At 40.5% G+C, this 21127-nt stretch overlaps 2 protein-coding genes across 4 annotated transcripts; one reads left to right on the top strand and one right to left on the bottom strand.

Moving 5' to 3' along the window:
- The first annotated feature begins 893 nt into the window (after nt 1-893).
- On the top strand, nt 894-15933 carry stmn4 (stathmin-like 4). 3 transcript variants are annotated; one of them, XM_042390843.1, is made up of 7 exons: nt 894-1076; nt 7138-8979; nt 9914-9976; nt 10274-10369; nt 10536-10741; nt 11476-11667; nt 14250-15933. In XM_042390843.1, the coding sequence occupies exons 3-7, from the start codon at nt 9964-9966 to the stop codon at nt 14307-14309; spliced, it is 567 nt and encodes a 188-aa protein (XP_042246777.1). In that variant the 5' UTR covers nt 894-1076; nt 7138-8979; nt 9914-9963; the 3' UTR covers nt 14310-15933. The 3 variants fall into 3 exon arrangements, with proteins under 3 accessions (XP_042246777.1, XP_042246776.1, XP_042246775.1); XM_042390842.1 differs by lacking the exons at nt 894-1076; nt 7138-8979 and adding an exon at nt 4170-5301; XM_042390841.1 differs by lacking the exons at nt 894-1076; nt 7138-8979 and having other exon boundaries at nt 9141-10369.
- Nucleotides 15934-16776: 843 nt separating this feature from the next.
- Nucleotides 16777-20810, bottom strand: il17a/f3 (interleukin 17a/f3). The gene is made up of 4 exons (XM_042390844.1): nt 19436-20810; nt 18972-19204; nt 18019-18162; nt 16777-17146 (listed from the first exon to the last, which is right to left on the bottom strand). Exons 1-4 carry the CDS (start codon nt 19442-19444, stop codon nt 17020-17022), a joined length of 513 nt encoding a protein of 170 aa, XP_042246778.1. The 5' UTR covers nt 19445-20810; the 3' UTR covers nt 16777-17019.
- Nucleotides 20811-21127: the final 317 nt, after the last annotated feature.

Raw genomic sequence — 21127 nt, 5'->3', positions numbered from 1 at the left:
AAGGCGGTTCTTATTTTATGAGTTGGATATTCTTGCTCCAGACTATAACTGCAGAGTCCTGTTTTTAACCTGTGAACCAGCTACCTTTGTAGATCAACATGTATAAAATATAAAAATGTAAAACAAACAAAAAGAGTCGTCACCCATGCAAATGTAAAACTTCTATATGCATATGCAGACACATATACTCCCTGGCAGTCAATCACTCTGCTCTCATTGTACTTGTCTGTTCCCTGTTCCCATGGTAACAGACAGGCTGTTCTTCGACAAGTGCAACATGGAGAAGCTGAAGTCTTACAGTAAAAACAGGTCAAGACGACTTCAGGGCTTTTTTTTCCCTTTTTTTTGAAACAACACTTCATGAGTATTTTGATCAAACCATGTTATGCTGATTTGTACTAAACATCTGCATTGTGTGTGATTTCTGTCGATGTAGCAATAATGCAGAGTACAATTTTTTGCAGCTGTTTATATGAGACCTAAACCATTTATCCCACAGTTTCAGCTGAGCTGGACGCTCTTCAAGCCAAATTCTTTTATAGTTTTTAGGGGGAAAAAAGGATTACACTTCACTTTTCTGTAGAGGTGGGTGTACTTACTGTGTTTCCCCTTGATACCAGACCCTGACTGTCCGAATCAATGCTAGTAAAAGCCCTTCAGCTTCAATTAGATCACTCTGTAGAGTATTTTACCAGTAATCTAATTATGCCACAATGGACACCTGCACGAGCACAGACATGCACACACCGAGTCCCATTTTCAGAAAACTTACACACACAACCCGTTTTGCACTCATGGATGCACACACACACACACACACACACACACACACACACACACACACACACACACACACACACACACACACACACACACAGAAACACTTTCAGTTGAGTGAGTAAGGCCAGTAGTTATACAGGATGATCTCATCCTGAGACACTGAGAGATGATGTCAGACTTTAGATCAGGACTCTCGTGCCGCCGCTAAGCTACTGTAACTGTTTATGTTTTTACAGGCCATGAGGGCTTGCGGCACAGAGTGGAGAGGGCGTGTGTGTGTGTGTGTGTGTGTGTGTGTCCAGGTCTTTAAGCGCTTTCAGGATATTAGTTTTGATTGAGCGTGCTACAAAGAGCTGCGTCAGCTTTATTTGCATTCTTTCAACGAGAGCAGAAATCCAAATCCAAAACAATCCAAATCTTGATGTTTTTTTTTTTTCCTGATTTTTATTTCATATCTAAATATACTGTATATCCTCCCTCAGTGTTATTGCAGTTTGTTTCCTGGCAGCACTGCAGCCTCCCAGACTTGCAGATTTTTATTCCTTCTAGACACAAGGATCTGATCTGAAGATTTCTCCTCCTCATTCCAATATTCAGCTGCTTTCATGTTGTGTAAAACGGGCGATTCTTCATCGTACGTCCCGAGAGCATTTTTTTTTTTTTTTTTTACCCATCCTCTCCTCCCAACTTGTCTCATCTCCCGTGGGTGTTTCCATATGCTTCCCTGTTTCTTATTTTTTCCTCTGCTCTCCTTTCCTCTTATCTTTCTTCTCCTAGAATCACTCAAACTGAAATCTGTTTGATCTTATTTCCTCCTCTTCCTCACCCCCCCCCCCCCCCCCCCCCCCCCCCCCCCCCCCCCCCCCACTCCCCCTTCCTCCTTCTCGCTCACTTGTCTCTCTCTTTCCCCCCAGTGATCTCATTTCCAGGATGTGTGCGATGTCTAATGTCACACGTGCATTTACTGTCAGTGGAGGCTGGTGAGGGGAGAGGAGGAGGAGAGGAGAGGAGAGGAGAGGAGAGGAGAGGAGACAGCGACAACAGGACACACCCTAATGTGACCTCGTGCATCTCTCTCTCTCTCTCTCTCTCCCACTGTTGTAAGCACACGGCTCTTTCATCTCCTGAGCCTGCGGACAGCGTGGTGACATCATGTAGGTTGTGTGAGCTGAATACAGGATCAAAGGGCGGCAACAACTGATACGTCACTTTATCTCTGCTTTTCTTCAGTGTTTGTCCTCCATCCTCTAGTCTTGTTTTTTAATTCAGTTACCACGTGTTATTTTGTCATTTTATATTGTTATTTTGATATCTTAACAGCATTGTTTTCATTAGTAGTGGTGCACCAATGTTTTTGCTATTGCCAACAGCAGTTACAGTACTAACAGTACTAGTAACAGTCTTAACAGACGTTCACACCCACTACTTTAAAAACTCCACAAGATGACACAGTATTGGCGTGCAGAGATTTAATGAGGCAGGGGGACAAACCATAAAGGTCACCTATATTTTTTTGCTTTTCTGGTGTGACATCAGGGCAATAATTAAGGCATTTGGGAAAAGAAATATTCTGTTTTTTTTAAAACTCTGATACAGGGAGATCATTGTTGGGCAGTAACGCATTACTCAATAACACACAGGAGGTGGAGGTGTGGGCAGGCACCTAAAGAGGAGGAATGTGACTCCTGATAACTCTTGTCTACAGTTGTCTTATTTATGTGTGGTGTGTTTTTAGCTAGCTAGCTAACGTTAACCACCTGGTTTTGTTGCTTCTGAAGGTGTGTGAACCCTGTAGCTTCACTGTGAGAACAACCAGATTTCTAGTGCTGCTTGCAGTCAGAGAGGCTAACATTAGGCTAACTGCTGACAGTCAGTAAATACCTCCAGAATGTAAGATGGCTGCTTGTTAATCAATAATGTCTTCTATCTCTGAATAAACTGATGAAACTGTGAAACTGAGAACCAAAATCAATGTAATAAATAATGTCACAAATTACTTTTTTAATTAATAAAGTCCCTAATGTAAGTACTGTTTCAATGAGTAACTGATTACATTTTTTGAATTTTGACACAATTACAAGGCAGGGCTGCCAACTCTCATGCAATTGACACTTTTCACACGCTCTCATGACTCACGTAATGAAAAACAAATTTGCGGTGTCAAAAGAGGACACTGCTGCAGACGCACTGGATCTGTAGACGGATGTCAAGTTGACGGATCACGTTCATTTCCTATGGAGAGCAGGAGATCCGGCCACGCGGTGCATGTTGGATACATAATCACGACCCAACGTCAACTTTATGCAAATGAGGTCTGTCCAGCACAATGCAGCCAGCTTGCAAAACTCCGATCAAACTATCAAATTAGGCAGTGCTGATCACATATTTGCCTCAAATGTTTTCCGAAACATACTTTTATGTACTGTTTAGCTGTAAAATGACAAAGTTTGTGACGCAGCTGCCATGTTGAAAACGGCAGAGCAAAAACCAAGCACCGCCCAACTTGCAGTATGTCACCCACCGGGTTGAGCATTCAGTAGTCCGGTGTGTCCAGATGCATCGTCACCGGACTCCATGACAGCGCATGGGCAGACAAGACAGAGCAGCGCAGTGCAGCAGCGAGTTATTCAGCGCGAGTTCACATCATCATGGGAAAAGCAAGAAATGTACACAAATCTGTTATAATGTAATTTATTCCCATGCATGCTGCTCAGAGTAATCTCAGTCTTCTGGAGGGAGAATGAGTTACTATGGTTACAGGGACGCTCTGTGTCTCTGTCGCCTTGAAACTTTCTTGCGATTCCCAATAATAGGTTAGGTCAGTATACCTAAACAAAATCATGAATGTAAGTACCTCAACGCTGAAATCTAGTAATATAATTTTACATTTTTGGTTAACATTTCACAGGGTTGCCAACACCCTCTAATCTCTCTCAAAGCAATCTCTCAAATCTCACAACAAATAAGAGACGCTGCTTCACCACAGCTGGCTCAAATCAGTGCAACTCTGAGCTCAGCACACCAGGTTGCTGTTTCTCAGGCGGAGCAGGGTTGGATGGGGTGAAAAGCATTTCAAATATGAAATAGCCGTTCTTCTAATAATCATTCCCTGTCCTGATCCACCCAATTATATACTGTTCTTGATGCATTCTTGGTTTTCATAGCACTCTCAATCTAACTAATCTAGACTGGTGCAGGTGGCCGTTTCTTGACTTAATCCAAGATGTTAGGTGGTGTAGAAATGCAGGGAATTTGTTTTAAATTACAATTTTGTATCTTTCCAAGTTTACTCCCCATTTTAAAAAATAACCAGGCACCCATGCATAGACTTATTTACTTCTATTTGGGTAGACATGAGAGACTAAAGTGGGGAGTGTCGGATGATTGAAGCAACTCGGTAAGGAGCATAAATCTTTCTTATCATATGTTTTGAAGATAAATTTGTGTAACATTTAGAGTGCATATCAAAAATGCTTCCCAATATTAGCAAATTAGCAAAAAGATCCCCCTCCCCTATGGGAACAAATCTCACTCCAAGCTGAAGTCAGAAGTTGGCAGCCCTGATGACAGGCCTGTTTTTAGACTTCTGAACTTGTACAAAAACAACATAGTTTACCTTAAATGTCAGTAACATTAAGTGAAATCCCCGTTGCTAATAGTAGAAATTGTGGAAAATGCCCATCCCAGTTTCCAGAGGCCTAGGTGTAATTTTAAAAGTGTTCGCTTTGTCCAACAAACAGCACTAGAAACTTGACTAGCTGGGTGACTACTTATGTTTGTAGCACATCCAAACTGGACTTGAATATGTAAACCTGACATGCTGAAAAAATACGACTACAAGCAACAAACAAAACAGAACAGAAGGATGAAATGAAGGTTTTTAATAGTGGTAATAGTAGAAATATAAGTGCCTCTGAAAGTGCAGTAGTAGTACAATTACCAGTACTTGCAGGTCTAACAGTAGTAGCAGTAACAAGAACGCATGTGCTTCACACTGCAAAAGGTTCCAGTTTTTACTGTTAGGATCTAAATAATTTAGTGTCCTGCGTGCTTCCTAGCTGGGCCCCCTGCTGAGAGACACACACACACACGCACACACACACACACACGCACACTACCAGTGTTCACCAATTTCTCACACTACTTGACTCAACTCTTGCATCTTCATACATAATACACTGTTCATACACACACATATAAAGGCACACACACACACACACACACACACAATCACACACCCCTGCGCCACATAATAAAACACTGGTTCTACCACCCACCCTGCAGTACACCACAAAGAGCTGACGGCCCTCCCCCCATCCTCCCTCCCTGCTCCCATTGGCTGTGAGGCTTGGATGCTGGCAGAGTCTCAGACCAATAAGACATGTCTAAGGTGATGTCATGGAGGCAGCATTGATGCTGTTGCTGATGCTGTTGCCCGGCGCCTCTATCCGTGCATCCAGACGGGGGTAACCGTAGTCACCGGTCCACCATCAGCAGCAGAGAAGACAGGGACAGAGGGGGGTGAGTCTGCAGCACTCACATCACAAAACACACAGCGGCACACATCATCTGCATTTCACTCTGAGCTCTGAAGGTTAAGTTTTATTGTGTAAGTGAATGTTGTATGCTTGTGTGTCTGTGCATGTGTGTGTCTGTGTGTGTGTGTGTTTGTGAGTGAGTGTGTCGGTAGGGCGTATTGGGGCGAGGGTGAGGATAGTGATGATGCGGTGGTTCCTGCTGACAGGAGAAAGAGGAAGAAGGAGAGGGAGAGGACTCAGTGTACTCAGTAACTGTATATGGTGTATAACCTGTGTTATTTATTATTGATCTTCCATATGTGAGGATGCAGCTTTGTTCCTGATTTTTGGGAAGGAGGGAGAGAGAAAGAGAACAGGAGAGGAAAATGAGGGAGTTTGTATGTGTTTATGTAGCAAATAGGGGTGTGTGTGTGTGCATGTGTGTTAAAGACAGAAAGGATGAGAGTAAGAGACAAATAAAAGATTTGTGATTAATAGTTGACAAAAGTTCCTCTTCACCTGATATTTTTGAATGGTTTTGTATGTAATGTCCTGTGTTTTGTATATATTTCACCTTTAGCTGTGCAAGGTTCAGGTTTCATTATTGCGTGCGTAAGTGTATTTATATGCAAAAAAAAAGGGTGACGAAAAACAGTTTACAAAGCAATCTGTGCATTAACTCGCTTCCAACCAATTGAGTCAAAATGCCTCATTAAAATGACAGATGTAGATGGGTGTTTTGGGCTAAATGTTAATATTCTCGTGACGTAGGACATATGGGAACTTTTGTGTGAAGTTGGAGTACATTATAACTACTCCTGCTATGACAAATCAGAATTTTACAATCAGAATATTTCTAGAAATAATCAGAGGTGTGTAAACAGCAGATGAACATCAATCAGATGGTGTTTGGGATTGATATAAATGGTAATATTTATTACATACTGTTTATTCTTAATGCATGAATATGAAAATATATATATAGTAAGTAGTACATCAAATACTGCATCCATGGAAGTCAACAAAAAAAAAAAAAAAATCAATTTCTACTTCTAATTTTTGGAAACTCAAGGTTCATCTGGGACACTGAGGGTATCAGTGCTCTGTACAATCCAGCAGGAAAAATGAAAATCCAATGACATCCACTTTCAGGAAATTTGATATCCATTAGAGCAATATCACCGCCGCAACTGCTGAAAGAAAAACTACTGCAAGTATGGAACAATGTTGAAGTTTTATTTGTGGTTGTATGAGACTTCTGCTGACTGCGCAGATCATTTCCAGTTTCCAGGGCATGTGTTGATATATGAAGTGTTACGTTTTAAATCATCATTTCCGAATTGGAATTGGAACTCGACTTGACAAAAAAGTGTTGTTTTAAGTTTAAAAGTGTTATTAAAAGTGTGACTATAATCCGGTTTATATGAGGTGTCGGGACATAGCGGAAACATATTTTTTATGTCTTTTTTGAGAGTGACAAAATAGATGTTTTTTTTACAAGAAAGCCACAAGGTATTTACAAAAGCACAGGAGAAATATTACCTTCAGCATAGATGAAGAACAGTTACCTCCTGGGACAAAAATTCTATGAATATCATAAAATAGTATAGCCTAATGAAAAACCTCTCGGTGGTATAACTGTCAGCAAAATTTCCCATCAGCACCACCCCAAATGTTCCCCATGTGTACCAAGACCTGTACAAGCTGCTCTCCCTCCCTCTCTCTCTCTCTCTCTCTCTCTCTTTCTGTGTATTGACAAACAAGAAATGGAGCGCTCTCACTCCTGCAGGAAGCGGTGCATTGATCTGCAACCTGGGTGGTTTCATAAGATGAGAAGCAGCTGTGTGTGTGTGTTTGCATTCCAACAGTGCAGCAAAGCAGTATCCTTACTGCCTGATTGGTATGTTTGCCTGCAACTGTATATTTACAGGTATCTGTACATGCATTCATATTGCTACATGTGCCTATATATACGTGAGCGTGTGTGTGTGTGTGTGTGTCCTTGTGTGTGTGTCCCACTGGGAGCCATGTCAGGAGGGTCAGGTGAGTGTGTGCTCTACACTGTAATGAGACATCTCTCCACACACACACACACACACACACACACACACTCAGGAGCTCACTGCTATAGATAGAAGCAGGTAACCAAGAGATGCTACACAGAAGTGCGGAAGGTGAATGGAAGTACGGAAGACGGCAGATGGAAAAACAGTTGTTCGTCAAAGAAAATAGTTGCTCAAAAGTGAATATGCGTGTTTCCCAAAATGTCGAAGCCTTCCGTTAATCCAGCAATAGCATCCTACAGCTGTCTGGATAGCACAGGTAGCATGCTGATCTTGAAAGGATAAATACAGTTTAAGAATTTTAATTTTATTTACAGCTTTCCTTCTTTGCCATTAGGTTTTCTTTAACTTGACAAGTCTCTCGCCTCGTGGTGCATTCTGTATTTGGCTGAAATTAAGACAGAATGATTAACGACTGTCCCAGGTGCTGTTTGGATGATCACCTGTGTGGAATACCCTGCTCAGAAGATGAAGGGGAGCCGGTTGAGATGCGGGCGGGGTATTTGGGCTTTCTGGCAGACACGTCCCATCACAGATGTTTGATTAAATAGACTCACGTCGGGACACAGCGGCACGTCTCTGTAGTGGAAATCAGTTTCATGATGTTCAAATCTTTGTTTGCCCTCTAATACGGGTATAACTCCTCAGCACACAAACACAAAAGAATTGGGCCTAATTCTGTTGTGTTTCCACATGATACGAGGGCTTATGTTTTGATGATACTGGATCCCAGAATTAAGGGATACTTAATTAGTGGGTGCAGTCAGCTGTGAAAAGGTCAACATGCTGTGCAGGCCACTCCTAGATTCTGACATTTTAAGATTCTCCAATTAGCGAACAACAAGTATTTAAGGATTCACAACCTTTGAGTAATTTGTTGTTTGCGTATAACCATGAGTGGCAATGATGCAGAAAGTTCTGTCCATTATCATTAATTTGATGAGGTAAGAAATATAATTGTCTATAATGGTACAAGTTTTATTCACTGAAGTGTAGAAGATTGAGGAAAATTACCTTCAGTAGCTTTGTTCACTTAGTTAAAAGGTCTTGAAAGTCTATGTAGAATGAGAGAGACGGAATTACAGCATCCATCAGATGTTCATCAATTCAGTGTTGATTAGGCCATCTGACAGTCAGAGGATAGACGCAGAAAGACAGAGGGATAGTAGGTGGTAGAAAGGTCTGGTGAGACAGTTGCTACTTTGCTGTTTCTCTCTCGTAATAGTGCAATTCAGTTCTATTCAATTTGTGGTTTAAATTCATTAAAAATGTAATTGGATTGTTGTTGAATTTAATTTCCTCTTTGTCGAACAGTTAGATTTGATGTGATTAACAGGCAATAGTCGATGTATCACGATCACGTCACATATTGCAGCACTGTTAAAGGAAAGAAGTACATTTTTAGCAGGTGGTGAAACCGGCTGGTGTCGTGGTTGTTTCCTTGCTTTGTTTTTTTATACCTTCCTCTTCCTCTCTTGGATATTCTCGAAGATTTACAGCAGTTTGTGGCTCTGGTGCCACGGCTGTAATTTGGGAGTGGCATTTTGGGAAACATATGAAATCACTGAAGCAGAAGTGGGCATGGCATCACAGATCAGCAATATATAACAGTGTTAACGGTAAGCAAGCTTTAAAGGAATAGTTTGACATTTTGGGAAATAAGCTCATTCACTTTCTTGCTGAGAGTTAGATGAGAAGATCAATACCATTCTCATGTTTGTGCGTTAAATATGAAGCTACGGCCAAATTACAGTTAGCTTAGCTTAGCATAAAGACCGGAAACAGTGGGGAACAGCTAGCATGGCTCTGTCCAAAGCTAACAAAATCCACCTACTAGCACCTTTAAAGCTCATTAATTCGTACCAAAACCGAAATGTAAAAACGTCAAGTTGCGTTTTTTATGTCCTACACTATTTCTTGGCTGCAAGTAGTGACTTCCTGGAGTCTCTGCTGGTTGCCTGGTAACTTCACAGCGATACCATGACAATGATGAAATAGTTAAGCTAAGCTAACCATCGCCTTGCTCCATCTTCAACTTGGCAAGAAAGCATATAAGAGTATTTCCCAAAAGGTCTAACTGTTCCTTTGAAGTATTTTGGGTCCTCTACTGTAATCAGAAGCTATTTTAATGTTTTCTAATGAAATCTCACATGAGGAAGGATGTGCACAGTCTTTCTGATGAGGACCTCTGTAAATCAAAATGTAATATAATATAGTTTATGTGAGGATATTCTTTTTATTATTCATTCTTGTTTACTTCCTTGGCTGGATATTCTCTGTCTTTATTAAAACTGACAGACTATCCTTGGCTGGGTAGCCTACATTTATTCTTTACTTCTGCCAACAGTTCTTACGCAGAGCTTTTCTCTCATTGGTGGAGTTTAACTTTAATGGGAGGAGCTTTCACAAGTGCTCTGCAGTTTTTCTGTCTTATTAATTCTCTCTTGAGCCACACGCGCTTTCATTATGTGACCTTTAAAGATGCTTGATGTAATCCTCCCTCTCTCTGTCCCTCTCTGTCCCTCTCTGTCCCTGCGTGTGTGTCTCTGACAGACTGAGAAGGATCTTCAGCATCCCTGGAGAGTTACATACGCAGTGAGAAGATGACTCTGGCAGGTAAATGCAGTCACAGCAGAAACCTGCACACCTTACAGCTCCCCTCCTCCTCCTCCCTGTGTATACCGCTAATGACTCCATGGTGCAATTTTACTATCTGAATCATAGATCTTGTCATTATTATGACTGTTGTAATAACACAATGAAAATGACTCGTCACTTTCACTGAAAAGGAGAATTACATCATCAGCCCTTGAATGCTTGTTCATCATTAAGTTTGTGTCAACACAATGTCAAGCATGACAGCACAAGTGTGTGTTTGTGTGTGTGTCTGTGTGTGTGTGTTTGTGTCCTCAGCCTACAAAGAGAAGGTCAAAGAGCTCCCCCTGGTGTCTCTGTTTTGCTCCTGCCTGAACCCACAGACTGCAGAAAAACCTACATACAAGGCAGAAGGTAAAAGAAATCTGTTTTCACAGACATCAATGAATCACGCAGGAAGAAATCCATCATAGCCAGGAGACGCATGTAAAATCACATTTTGATTATGTTTAACAGTTTCCTTCTATTGAAAAGTCACAGTAAATAAAAAAAATCTAAACATGGCTATGATCCAACACAGATGCGGTGGACCTGGGTTGGTGCGTCATCAAAGACGTGGAGGTGATTGAGCTGAACAAGCGGGCATCGGGCCAGGCCTTCGAGGTCATCCTCAAGCCCCCGTCCTTTGATGGCGTGCCAGAGCTCAACACCTCCATGCCGCAGCGCCGCGATCCGTCCCTGGAGGAGATCCAGAAGAAGCTGGAGGCTGCCGAGGAGAGGCGAAAGGTGAGGGGTGAAGGCGGAGCCATGGGGGTTCTTCCAAACTTGAGATTGTCTACGATGATGACGCCCATAAGAAACCCAGCTGGACAAACCCTAACCCTAAAGTGCAACCTTAACCTGCGCTATTTGTAACTCATTCAGGCGACATAAAACGTCTGACAACACTCTTTGTGGGCAGAATGATTTATCGACTCCGGAGGAAAAGGGTGGAAACAGATAAGAGGAAAGAGGGAGGGTGTGTTGCGGTGGATGCATATAGGAAGGGAGGAAAGGCGAGCTTGGAGGGAGAGTGGGATGATGAAAAGAGGGACATGAAAGTACAAGGGCAATCACGCAAGGACACACACACAATGGCTTATATTCATCAAGCGGAGAGGACTGTGGAAAGAGGGGGAGGAAGAGAGGGGGAAAGGTGAAGAGAGAGGGAAATTATAGCTGAGGCAGAGTTTCGGAAATGTATCCTGCAGCAGAACGTTCAGACACCTGCAACATCAAACACACCTATTAACAAGTGTTTGTCTATTAAGTGCCTTTAAGGACCAAACTGTCATGTCTACTTTCTGCTTTTGTCGTGTGATAACTCAAATTAGACACATGCACACATCATAATGTCTATTGTGCCTCCTGTAACGCTTAAGATCTCCAAGATTGTAGTTAATCTCCTCTTTTTTTTTTATCCTTATTTAAGTATTTTGTAACATGGACAAAAATCACCTGTTGAATCTATCTCCCTCTAGTGCCAGGAGGCCGAGCTGCTGAAGCACTTGGCGGAGAAGAGGGAGCACGAGCGTGAAGTGATCCAGAAGGCCTTTGAGGAGAACAACAACTTCATCAAGAACGCCAAGGAGAAGCTGGAGCAGAAGATGGAGGCCAACAAGGAGAACAGGGAGGCTCTGCTGGCCGCGATGCTGGAGAGGCTGCAGGAGAAGGTACCGTCCAATTGATATTATCATCCCTATAACTACTGTATTCTTTACCAAAAGGGTTCTTCAGTGTGTCACACTTTAATTCAACAAAAACCACAAACTATGTCTACTTCAGACTGTAAACCACAATTGTTCTCTGGGGTCCAAACTTGTCTGTAGGGCTCCTTTTTGTAAAAAAAAAAAACACAAAAAACATCCATTTTGAACAATATAATGCAGTAATTGCAATAATCGGACCCCAGATGTGATCTGTGACGCACTAGCAGCATATTTGAGATTACTATTAGTTTGTTGGCATCAACTCTATTACTATTGTGGCCTTTTAGGGCTTTTCTCTCCCCTATTGTTTTCAGTTTGTCATTCCACTGTTTGGACTGTGTGAAGAAAGCTTATAAGCCTTTATGGAATAGTTTGACATGTTGAAATGATGAAGTATGCTTTTTTGTTAGATGAACAGATCAATATCACTCTCATGACCGGGGGTTTAGTAAGGAGCTGGACGGGAGGCGTTTAGCCTAACTTAGTATAAAGTCTTGAAGCAGGAGGAGACAGCTATAGCCTGGCTCTCTTCAGAGTTCAATATTCTACCTAACCTCTTAACTTCACTAAATAAAACATCATGTCTCTTGTGTTTAATCTGTATGCAAACAGAGATGTAAAAACAATAATTTCTGGTTTTAGGGGAGTTACATCCTGGAAGTATTTCTTGGCGAACATCAGCCAAGCACTGTGAATTCCTGAGCTGTGTCCAAATGACTCCCTCGCTCACACGAGCACTATTCTGACTCTACACGCCCTGCATAGTTTACTCAATAGTGAGCAATAAATCACAATTTCACGTTTATTAATCATCACCAGTTTCATTGTGAGAATTTATCAGCGCACCATATTACATTTCACACACTCGCTGAAATAACATGGTGGAGGATAAATATAGTGCACTATATAGTAAATAGTAGGGCTGTAGTCAACCAAAGAAAATCTTGGTCGACAGTGCACTGTAAACTCGGCAGCCACACATTTCTCTGTTCTGTATTTGTCTGTTTTGTGTCTTCAGGTTATGCTAACCCATTGTTGCTAACTTTGGAGCTAACCTCCTTCACTTTTCCAGCATTTGGGGAAACAACAGACGTGACTTTTTAGCATTTATTAACTGACACACTGTAGTCTGTACTGTACATTTACTGCCAGACTGACAACTTACCGCTCGCATCCAGCGTCACCTCTCTGCCCCTCGCTCTTTCCCGCTCGCTACGCAAACATACTCCTTAACGGAGCTACGCGACCAGTGGTTTCCCAGGCAACGACAGACGTTGACTCACGTACCGGAACAGCGTTGCTCAGAGACTCCCAAACGCTATCGATTTCCAATCAAATATTATTATTTTTTTTTTGGCCTGGCGGGGGTTCTCGTTGTTATCATTATGGAGAAACACAGATTCAGTAAACGTTCAGTACGTTCACTAAACGTTGAGTACAGTTAGACCCAGCAGCCTCCATTAGGTTGGGCGAGTTCAAAGATGTGAAAACAACGGGGGTGTTTTGAATACACCCCCGTTGTTTTCACAGGTAATTTGTTAGTCTTTCCCTCCCGCCGCAGGAAATAATGGATTAATCCTGGAAAGCTGTTGATGTAGCACTTTTCTCCTTATGAAAATAACACGGAGATTATTCGACCAATGAGAATTTAGTCGGACGAGAGCATATCGACCAACTAATCGACCAGTCGACCAGCAGACTACAGCCCTAGTAAATAGGGAGTGATTTTAGATGCAGCCTCTTGTTGTCCAAGAGGATGAATAAACTGTTGTTCATCAAGAAAGAGTTACACCCTGTAACTTCCTCTAAAACCACAGGTTGTTGTTTTTACATCTCTCTCTCTGTGTACGGATTAAACAAACGAGATACAACGTGTTGATCTGTGAGCTTTTGAGGTGTTGATAGGTGTCATTTTAAACTTTGTACAGAGCCCGGCTAGCTGTTTCCTCCTGCTCCAGTCTTTATGCTAAGCTAGGCTAATGGCCTTCCTGCTCTAACTCCATGCTTAACACACAAATATGAGAGTTGTATCAATCAGTGTGTGGGTATTCGTTGTATCTATTTTAATTGTTTTTTTTATCCAACACCTATCCCACTGAGGTTTTGTGGATGTGCACATAACTATGTTGCTTCAGTGGCATCAATCTTCTCATCTAACTCTCAGAAAGAAAGTGTTGTTTCCCAAAACAGTGAACTATTCCTTTAAACTTTGATATATTTCACTAATTTTGACCAGTACTTTTTTACTGACACCCAAATCTTACTGTTTTCCTGAGTGCAAATGAGGCAAGACTTCAGTATCATGATAAAGCAGATTTACATTTCTATTTTAACATTGTTCACAAGCTTGATCAGTAATTATGAATATTATATGAGGAGGAAAATACTTTTTAGTTCTCCCCATTCTGTATCATTCCCCCGTTCAAATCTTTATGAGCAGCTGCTGAGTCGTTCCCTCGCTCTGCTGGCGTCTCCTTCATTAATGCTAATATATTCATGAATGCAAATGACTCTGATGTTGCTGTGTCTCTGTGTTTGTCTGGCAGGACAAACACGCGGAGGAAGTGAGGAAGAACAAGGAAATGAAGGAGGAAGCCTGCCGGTAGACGAGTGAAGCGAGGGATCTGAGGTGGAAGAGAGAGAAAGAGCAAGACTGGGAGTTTTTGTGAGTTGTTAAAAAAAAAAAAAAAGGAAATCAAAACAGTGCAGGAAAAAAAAAAGAACTCAATAGCAACTCGAACAAAGAGAAAAGATGCGTTTTCATATTGATGTATGCTTGAAGAAGCTGTACAAAGTTTAGCCAACTCTTGATGTTGAAATTCAAAAAGAAATCGTTTTTCTAAGGAAAGTGTGTGGTGGTGGGGGGTGGGTAGGGGGGGTTCGGAGTGGCATGTAAACAAACATTTCAAATTTTGAAAAGAGGAGCAGCCATGGATGTTAGGAGAGGAGTTAAAGCTGCATCAAGTCAGGAAGAGATAAAAATTTAAATTATAGCTCTCTCATTTATGCACTTCCTTCAGTCAGACAGCAGGAAATTATATTATCCTGCATGGTACAACAGCAGCATCATAAAAAACAACTAATGAAATAAGAAAAAGGAAGGAAACTAAGCTGTGTTTTTCTTGCTTTTAGCAATGATTTGTATCAGATGTTGGCATTGAACGCTACCAATCTGGCAGCAACACAGCCAATTACACAGTTTCTTTCCGATTATACTGTGACTACGGAGAAGGGAGTTGTAATCTAAATTGTTACCTTGCGGAAGATGAAAAGATATGATGCGCTTGAGTAACACTGGACACAGTAGTTTAAAGAGCCCTATTCAGTCAAAACCAACACAAGTCAGAACTAAGAGTCTAAGGCCTCTTCAGTCTTTAAGTTACAGATTATTTACCAGGACACAACACACAACACACGAGCTTTTGCTGTTTCCGAAATTAAAAATAAAAATTGATTTCCCTAGGTCCACTGCTCTCATGCTAATTCTTCGCTGCACCGATTTTAAGATTGTTTAGTCTGTCTGGGGACGTCTGTGTGCTAAACTCAGTGAATCACACTGAATTGTTTATGAATTTAAAGTGTAGAATCAGGCTTTTGTTTCTTTCTACAGTTCTCTAGGGGAGTAAAAAAAGGGTATAAAAGCTTGAAAAGTGAGGAGATCTGCTGTATTCTGCCATTTTAAGGCTCTCTGTGAAACTTTTAGATCCTTAACTGTAGTGTAGTTGTAGATCAGTGACATTGCATTTGAGTCTCTTAGGTTTAGAGCACCGATTGCACTCTTGTTTCATTAAGCACAACTCAAAAGCACATATGCATACATGAAGGACGGTGAATATATACAGCATAAAAAAAAATCACATCACAAGGAGGCAAAGTAGGAAGAAGCAGCAGTTCAGAATTTGGACATAATTTGGTTTTTGAAGAAATGAGCTCGAGGGCTTTCTGGCTAACCAGCGGTCTCACTTTGCTTTGGCATGTGTCACTGTGCTCTGAATGTCAGTTTATGATTTTCAAGGGGGATTTAAACATTAAAAGAGTAAACAGAAAGATGAAAATTTGCTCGAGTTGTTGAGTCATACTGACTTGAGTGAAACGCTGAAAATGTTTGCACTGTAGTTTGGGAGTCGTAACATGGGGTTTGTACTTGCTGTAACTGTGTGTCGCTATATGTCTTCAAGGCTGGATTGATTGTATCTATTTGGCATGGTCAGTAAAAACAGCTTGACTGAACTCACACTTTGCTCTGGTTCTCATGATTTCTCACTGTGTAGTATAATAGTATGATACTCTGTATGGACTCACACACACAATACACATACATATGATTTCAACACTTTTACAGTGTGCAAATGATCTATAGCTGTTTAATAATAATTCCTGCATGTAAACTTAACTTATTTTTAATATTATTATAACTGAATTTATTACTCAATATATTGTTGTTATCTCACGTAAGCAAAATCATTTTCACAGCCTCATTAGACATCATAGTTGTTTTTTTTTTTTTAATAAAGCACATTTATTTTGTGAACAAGGTTATTATAAAATGTGAGTAATAACAGCGATAAAGCATAAAACACGACAATAAAAAACTTTCACACTTTTAATATTAATTCACATCAATCAGTCAGCGGTCATTCCACATCGTTCAAGAATCATTTACTGTACAAATCATTAAGCACTGTTTGCCAGAGTCTGCATCTCTGGATTAAAGCTGCATTAAGTCATTTTGACCACTAGGGGGCAGAAAGAAACGCAACTCTTTGCAGTTTTTTCTTGATACTACCAGTGTATCAACGTCTTATGGCTGACATGTTTAAGGATAGGTTCACAATATTCAAGTCTTTCTTTAAACAATAGTCAGGTGAGTGAATGAATGACACAAAGAGTGAATTTATTACTAAAAAGACTGTAACTGTGAAAGATATCCACTTTATGGCCGAAGCTTCAGATTATCTTCAGATAAATGTTTAAATACATTTTGAGGACATTGTAAGCACATTTGGAGGGGATTTTCTAATGGTCAGTATGAACAGGAGGAATGATTACAGCAAGAAAAACCTGTTTCATTGTTCAGAAAGACTTGAAAAATTGTGAACCTATTCTTTAAAGGCCCGGTCACGTCAAAAAGTGCTGCAGCAAAATTCATTCCCACAAAATAGGTGGTGCTGGAGACTCGGTGATGGTGAAGGGACTTTTCACAGAGCTAATTGGTACACTTGGATTCGGTTATGACATGAAAAATATTGCTTAATACAGATTTTAAGTTAGGAAGCAATAAACACAGCATGCTTGCTGGCATCAGAGCTCTCTGCATTACTGTTGCGGTATAACGATGGGCCGCACACAGGTACAGCCCACTGAGATCACCTCCGTTTCCAGTCTTAAGTCATACTTCTTGGCCTTCTTCCCTCTTTTGTTTTTCTGCCTTTGCCTTGGGACTCTGCAGTAGGATGGAAAAATGAGTCAGAGCTGAATATACTCAGATGATGTTATTATGGGATTATAACAGATTACTGTTGGCTATTACATTTTGTTGAGTTGGACCAATGAACAGGGATGAAACAAACAAAAATGAACTTCAATCAATCTAATTGAATGTGTTTACATTCAGTTCACTGCAATTAATGCAGCAACTGATAAAAATGACAAACCATATATAGGGTTTTCACTATTCATTCAGCAGTGTGGGATGCATCAGAGAGAAAAATGCCACCACTGTTTGTGAAATAAATATTTACCATGTGTAGTGATTAAGGAAACAGCAGTTTGAAGTCTTGAGGCTGTGCAAAGCCTAACCTCAGTGTCTGACTGCTCTACTTTTGGTTTTCATATTCTCACTACTTCAAACCACAATAAAAAAAAGACTGATTTGTCATACTTACTCATCTACAAATGCACCAAACTTTTAACATATCCTGTACTGGTACGGTGTGTGTATGTCAGAATCCCATTTACCTCCTGGACAGTGAATTTTTACTTCATTTCGTAGTGGTGGATGTCCATTTTTGAAGCATTAAAAAGTAACCCCCTTTGTTTCCCTAACTGTTATCTGGTATACACTCCTGAATAATGCCTGCCATGTTTATGTCCCACCCTAGCACTGCATTTCAACAGGAAATGCGTGAGATTAAGAGAGATAATTGTCCCAATTGTTGGGTTGATCCAAGGCCAACCTCACATGAACTCACCGTATTTCTAAGCATGCACATAATGAAAATTGTAGTGCTGTAACCCGCAGTGAAAACAAAACTAGAGGCAAAAAAAGCTAAAAAAGTATAATTAGTTGCTTTTACAAGCACCGCAGTGGCTCACCTGTGGAGGACCAGGACCTGGTAGTAGATGGGTTTGGCCTCCAGGGCTGCGTCCTCACCTCCCCCCTGGAAGCTGAGACATCCGGAGGTCAGGCACTGAGCCTGAGGGATCCGCCGCGGCAAACGAGACGCCACATCAGAGTCTCTAGATAGGAACGGAAAGAAGAAAAAACTACATTTATGCCTGTAAAACTTTAAGAATCTTGTTATGGACACAACCTTTTCATTAAATCACCAAAAAACGTAATGAAAACAAGCTTCGGAGAAAATGTAATCCATGAAATCAAAGACATGTTAAAATGGCAGTGTTGGTGGAAATATTCAGATCCTTTACTTAAGTTTAAGTACCCATACAGCAATGCAAAAATAATCCATTACAAGTAACAAGTACGGTTGCAGCTGCTGGAGGTGGAGCTAGTTTGAACTACTTTATATAGAGTTCATTAGTTAAGTCCAGTGGTTCCCACCGCAGGGGTCACCAGATACATGCGAGGGGTCGTGAGATGATTTATCGGCGAGGAAAATCTGTTTTCACTTTAGGACTTGGACAACTCATAGACATCTGACACTGCTTTTTGTGAGACGTCAACAGCCAAAAAGGTTTGCAACCACTGGTTTCATCATTTTTCATCATTAAATTTTCAACAATGTGTTGTATATTAAAAGCTTGTTCCATTATCCACAGTGTCAAATCTTCATCTGAAAAGTAACATACGCTGCAAAATAAATGTAGTGGAGTAGAAAGTACAGTACTACGAGTGGTAGTATAAAGTAACATCAAATGGAAATACGCAAGTAAAGTACAAGTACCTCAAAATTGTACTTGTACAGTACTTTTGTAAGTGTACTTAGTCACTTTCCACCACTGCAAAATGGTGATTTTTGGCAAAAGCTCTGTGAACTGATGAATAAAACATAAAATGACATTATACTCAGACCCGAACAGCTCCTCACTTGAAAGTCCAGGGTGACAGAGACATGTTGGCGATGGATGAAGGAGACGTGCTGGCGATCTGAGGCTGCACCGAGGAATCCAGGATGAGTCTCACTGTCTTGCCTTTAAGTCCGGTTCCCCGGCCCAACTTCACCGTGACTTCTTGGTTTTTCCTGGCGGCGTGCAACAGAGAGGCGAGGCCCAGCACCAATATAGCTCTTAACACGCAGCGCAGGCTTAAGTGCTTTTTTGCCTATAAAACGATAAAGAAATGGCAGCAGCTAAAGAGAGATCCAAAAGAGGACGAACGGTGAAGAAAAAAAGTTTTGCTCATCAACCTACAGTAAGAAATTTTAAAAGTTTCGAATTAAATTTTGCGCTGCGCACCACCATTTCACTCTATGTGGTCACATTCATTCATAAAAAAAAAAGTTTGAAAAGTTATCTCATGATCATTGAATGGAAATAAAAGACATCAGCTCACCGGGATCATGATCGTGTCGTGTCTCGCCTTCAGAGCTCAACCTCACTGTGAAGCGTTCCTCTCGCTGTCTTGCTATGATTACATTCTCACTGTGTTTATATACAGGCAGAATGTGTTGGTGTGTTGACAGGATCTGTGGTGCATTTCCGCTGTTACTGTTACTGACTTTAAAGATACACACGTTGATCTACAAACAAGATCAAGTTTTGTGTATTTGTAGTAGGAATTTTTTTTTTCTTTCTTTATCTGTATCTATCTACGTCCCCATCACTTTTTTTCTCTACCTTTGTATGCATATTTCTCATTATCTCTCATCAATTCAAACATACAAAGAAAAGAAGAAAGACTTGAGAAGGCCTTCTTACACTTTTGTACATTCTCTTTAATTTGCAAAGTCTCTGAAAGCAATGTTCTTTTTTACTTGACCACGTTTTAATCTATCATAACCGAGTCATCAAGCCTCCGGTGTGAAATGCGTGTGTTGATGAGCCAGGTGACGCTTTCATATGTCTTGTCTGTTGCATCCTGTCAAAAGATGTGAACGTTCACCTATAAACTGATTGATGTGGCTGTGAAAACGGCACACTACTACTTTTATGGCAATGAAGAAAAGGTTTCTGAGCTAAAAGGAGAAAAAAAAAGTCTGACGTGAAAATCTGCAACTCACGCTGGAAAATTTTTGTAGAGTGTCCAAACCAAACCAGAGTGTATTCTGTCAATCCACACCCAAGTAGAACAAATTTTTGTGATAGGCTTTCAAAAAATCTGGCTTAGTTTAAAACTTTTCTGAAAGCAGAATGAAACTTCTACATACGTTCTGAACTGCCCCAACATTGACTCTCTTCATAGTCATATAAAACATATAACATAGCTTTACGCCCACACGCTGCTAACCCACTCTAAGTAATATAGGTCAAGGAAATGCTGACAGGGGTTCTGGTAATAAATCAGCATAACTACTCTTCTTGAACAATCGGTGTGTGAGAGAGGCGATAACATCTTCTCTCCTCATGCATCATATGAGTGAAGAGTCTACTAACTGGAGCACAGCTGTACTGGGTGTACGGTGGAACAACTGGTTTCAGAGCACGATGCAGTTTCACACCTTTAGACTGCAAAAAACATTGCAACACATGTAGAATTAGGTGTATAGATGTACAAAGTGTATTGGTGATGAATGAACAAAATAGCTGAATGTATTATAGAAACTGAAAATTTAGAAAACCGGGGTTAAAGTATCGTTCCGTCTGTCTGCATAAATCTTTTGGTGTCCTTCTTCTTTCAGAGAAAACATTATATGTTCACATGAGCAGCTTCACTGCCAAACAATCCTTTAAATATTTGCAGCCGGCAGCTTATGGAGGCCAGGGCATGCCAAAATAATTATAGACTTTAAGATTTGAACTATAATCCATTTATGAATTGATATAGTTTTTAAGATAATTTAAATTGAGTACTTTAATTGTCTCTTAAATTATGTATTATCAAACTGTAAAAAAAAAAAAAAAGTTAAATAATTTTAATAAAAAGGTAACATTTTCCAGTTAATAATAGTATTTCCTTTTTCTGTCTTTAAATTGTGAATTAATAATTGATTTTTAAAATGGAATCGCAAGATTCATTTTAAAAAGGATTTTAAATCCATCTACTTATGCAGCTGCCTGTCATACAACATGTCCAAATTATTTTGTT

Source organism: Thunnus maccoyii, chromosome 17, assembly GCF_910596095.1.
Source record: "Thunnus maccoyii chromosome 17, fThuMac1.1, whole genome shotgun sequence".
Taxonomy (NCBI): Eukaryota; Metazoa; Chordata; class Actinopteri; order Scombriformes; family Scombridae; genus Thunnus; species Thunnus maccoyii.
The sequence above is the reverse complement of the archived record's forward strand: the minus strand, read 5'-3'. Positions and strand labels throughout refer to the sequence as shown.

Excerpts from the sequence above, each read along its gene's own strand:
- stmn4 (XM_042390841.1), top strand. The coding sequence starts at position 10,207 with ATGTCAAGCATGACAGCACAAGTGTGTGTTTGTGTGTGTGTCTGTGTG. Across the intron at positions 10,370-10,535 it reads ACCTACATACAAGGCAGAAG|ATGCGGTGGACCTGGGTTGG; the intron begins GTAAAAGAAATC and ends GATCCAACACAG. Across the intron at positions 10,742-11,475 it reads CTGCCGAGGAGAGGCGAAAG|TGCCAGGAGGCCGAGCTGCT; the intron begins GTGAGGGGTGAA and ends ATCTCCCTCTAG.
- il17a/f3 (XM_042390844.1), bottom strand. Across the intron at positions 18,163-18,971 it reads CTGTCACCCTGGACTTTCAA|AGACTCTGATGTGGCGTCTC; the intron begins GTGAGGAGCTGT and ends GTTCCTATCTAG. Across the intron at positions 17,147-18,018 it reads CAGGTCCTGGTCCTCCACAG|AGTCCCAAGGCAAAGGCAGA; the intron begins GTGAGCCACTGC and ends ATCCTACTGCAG.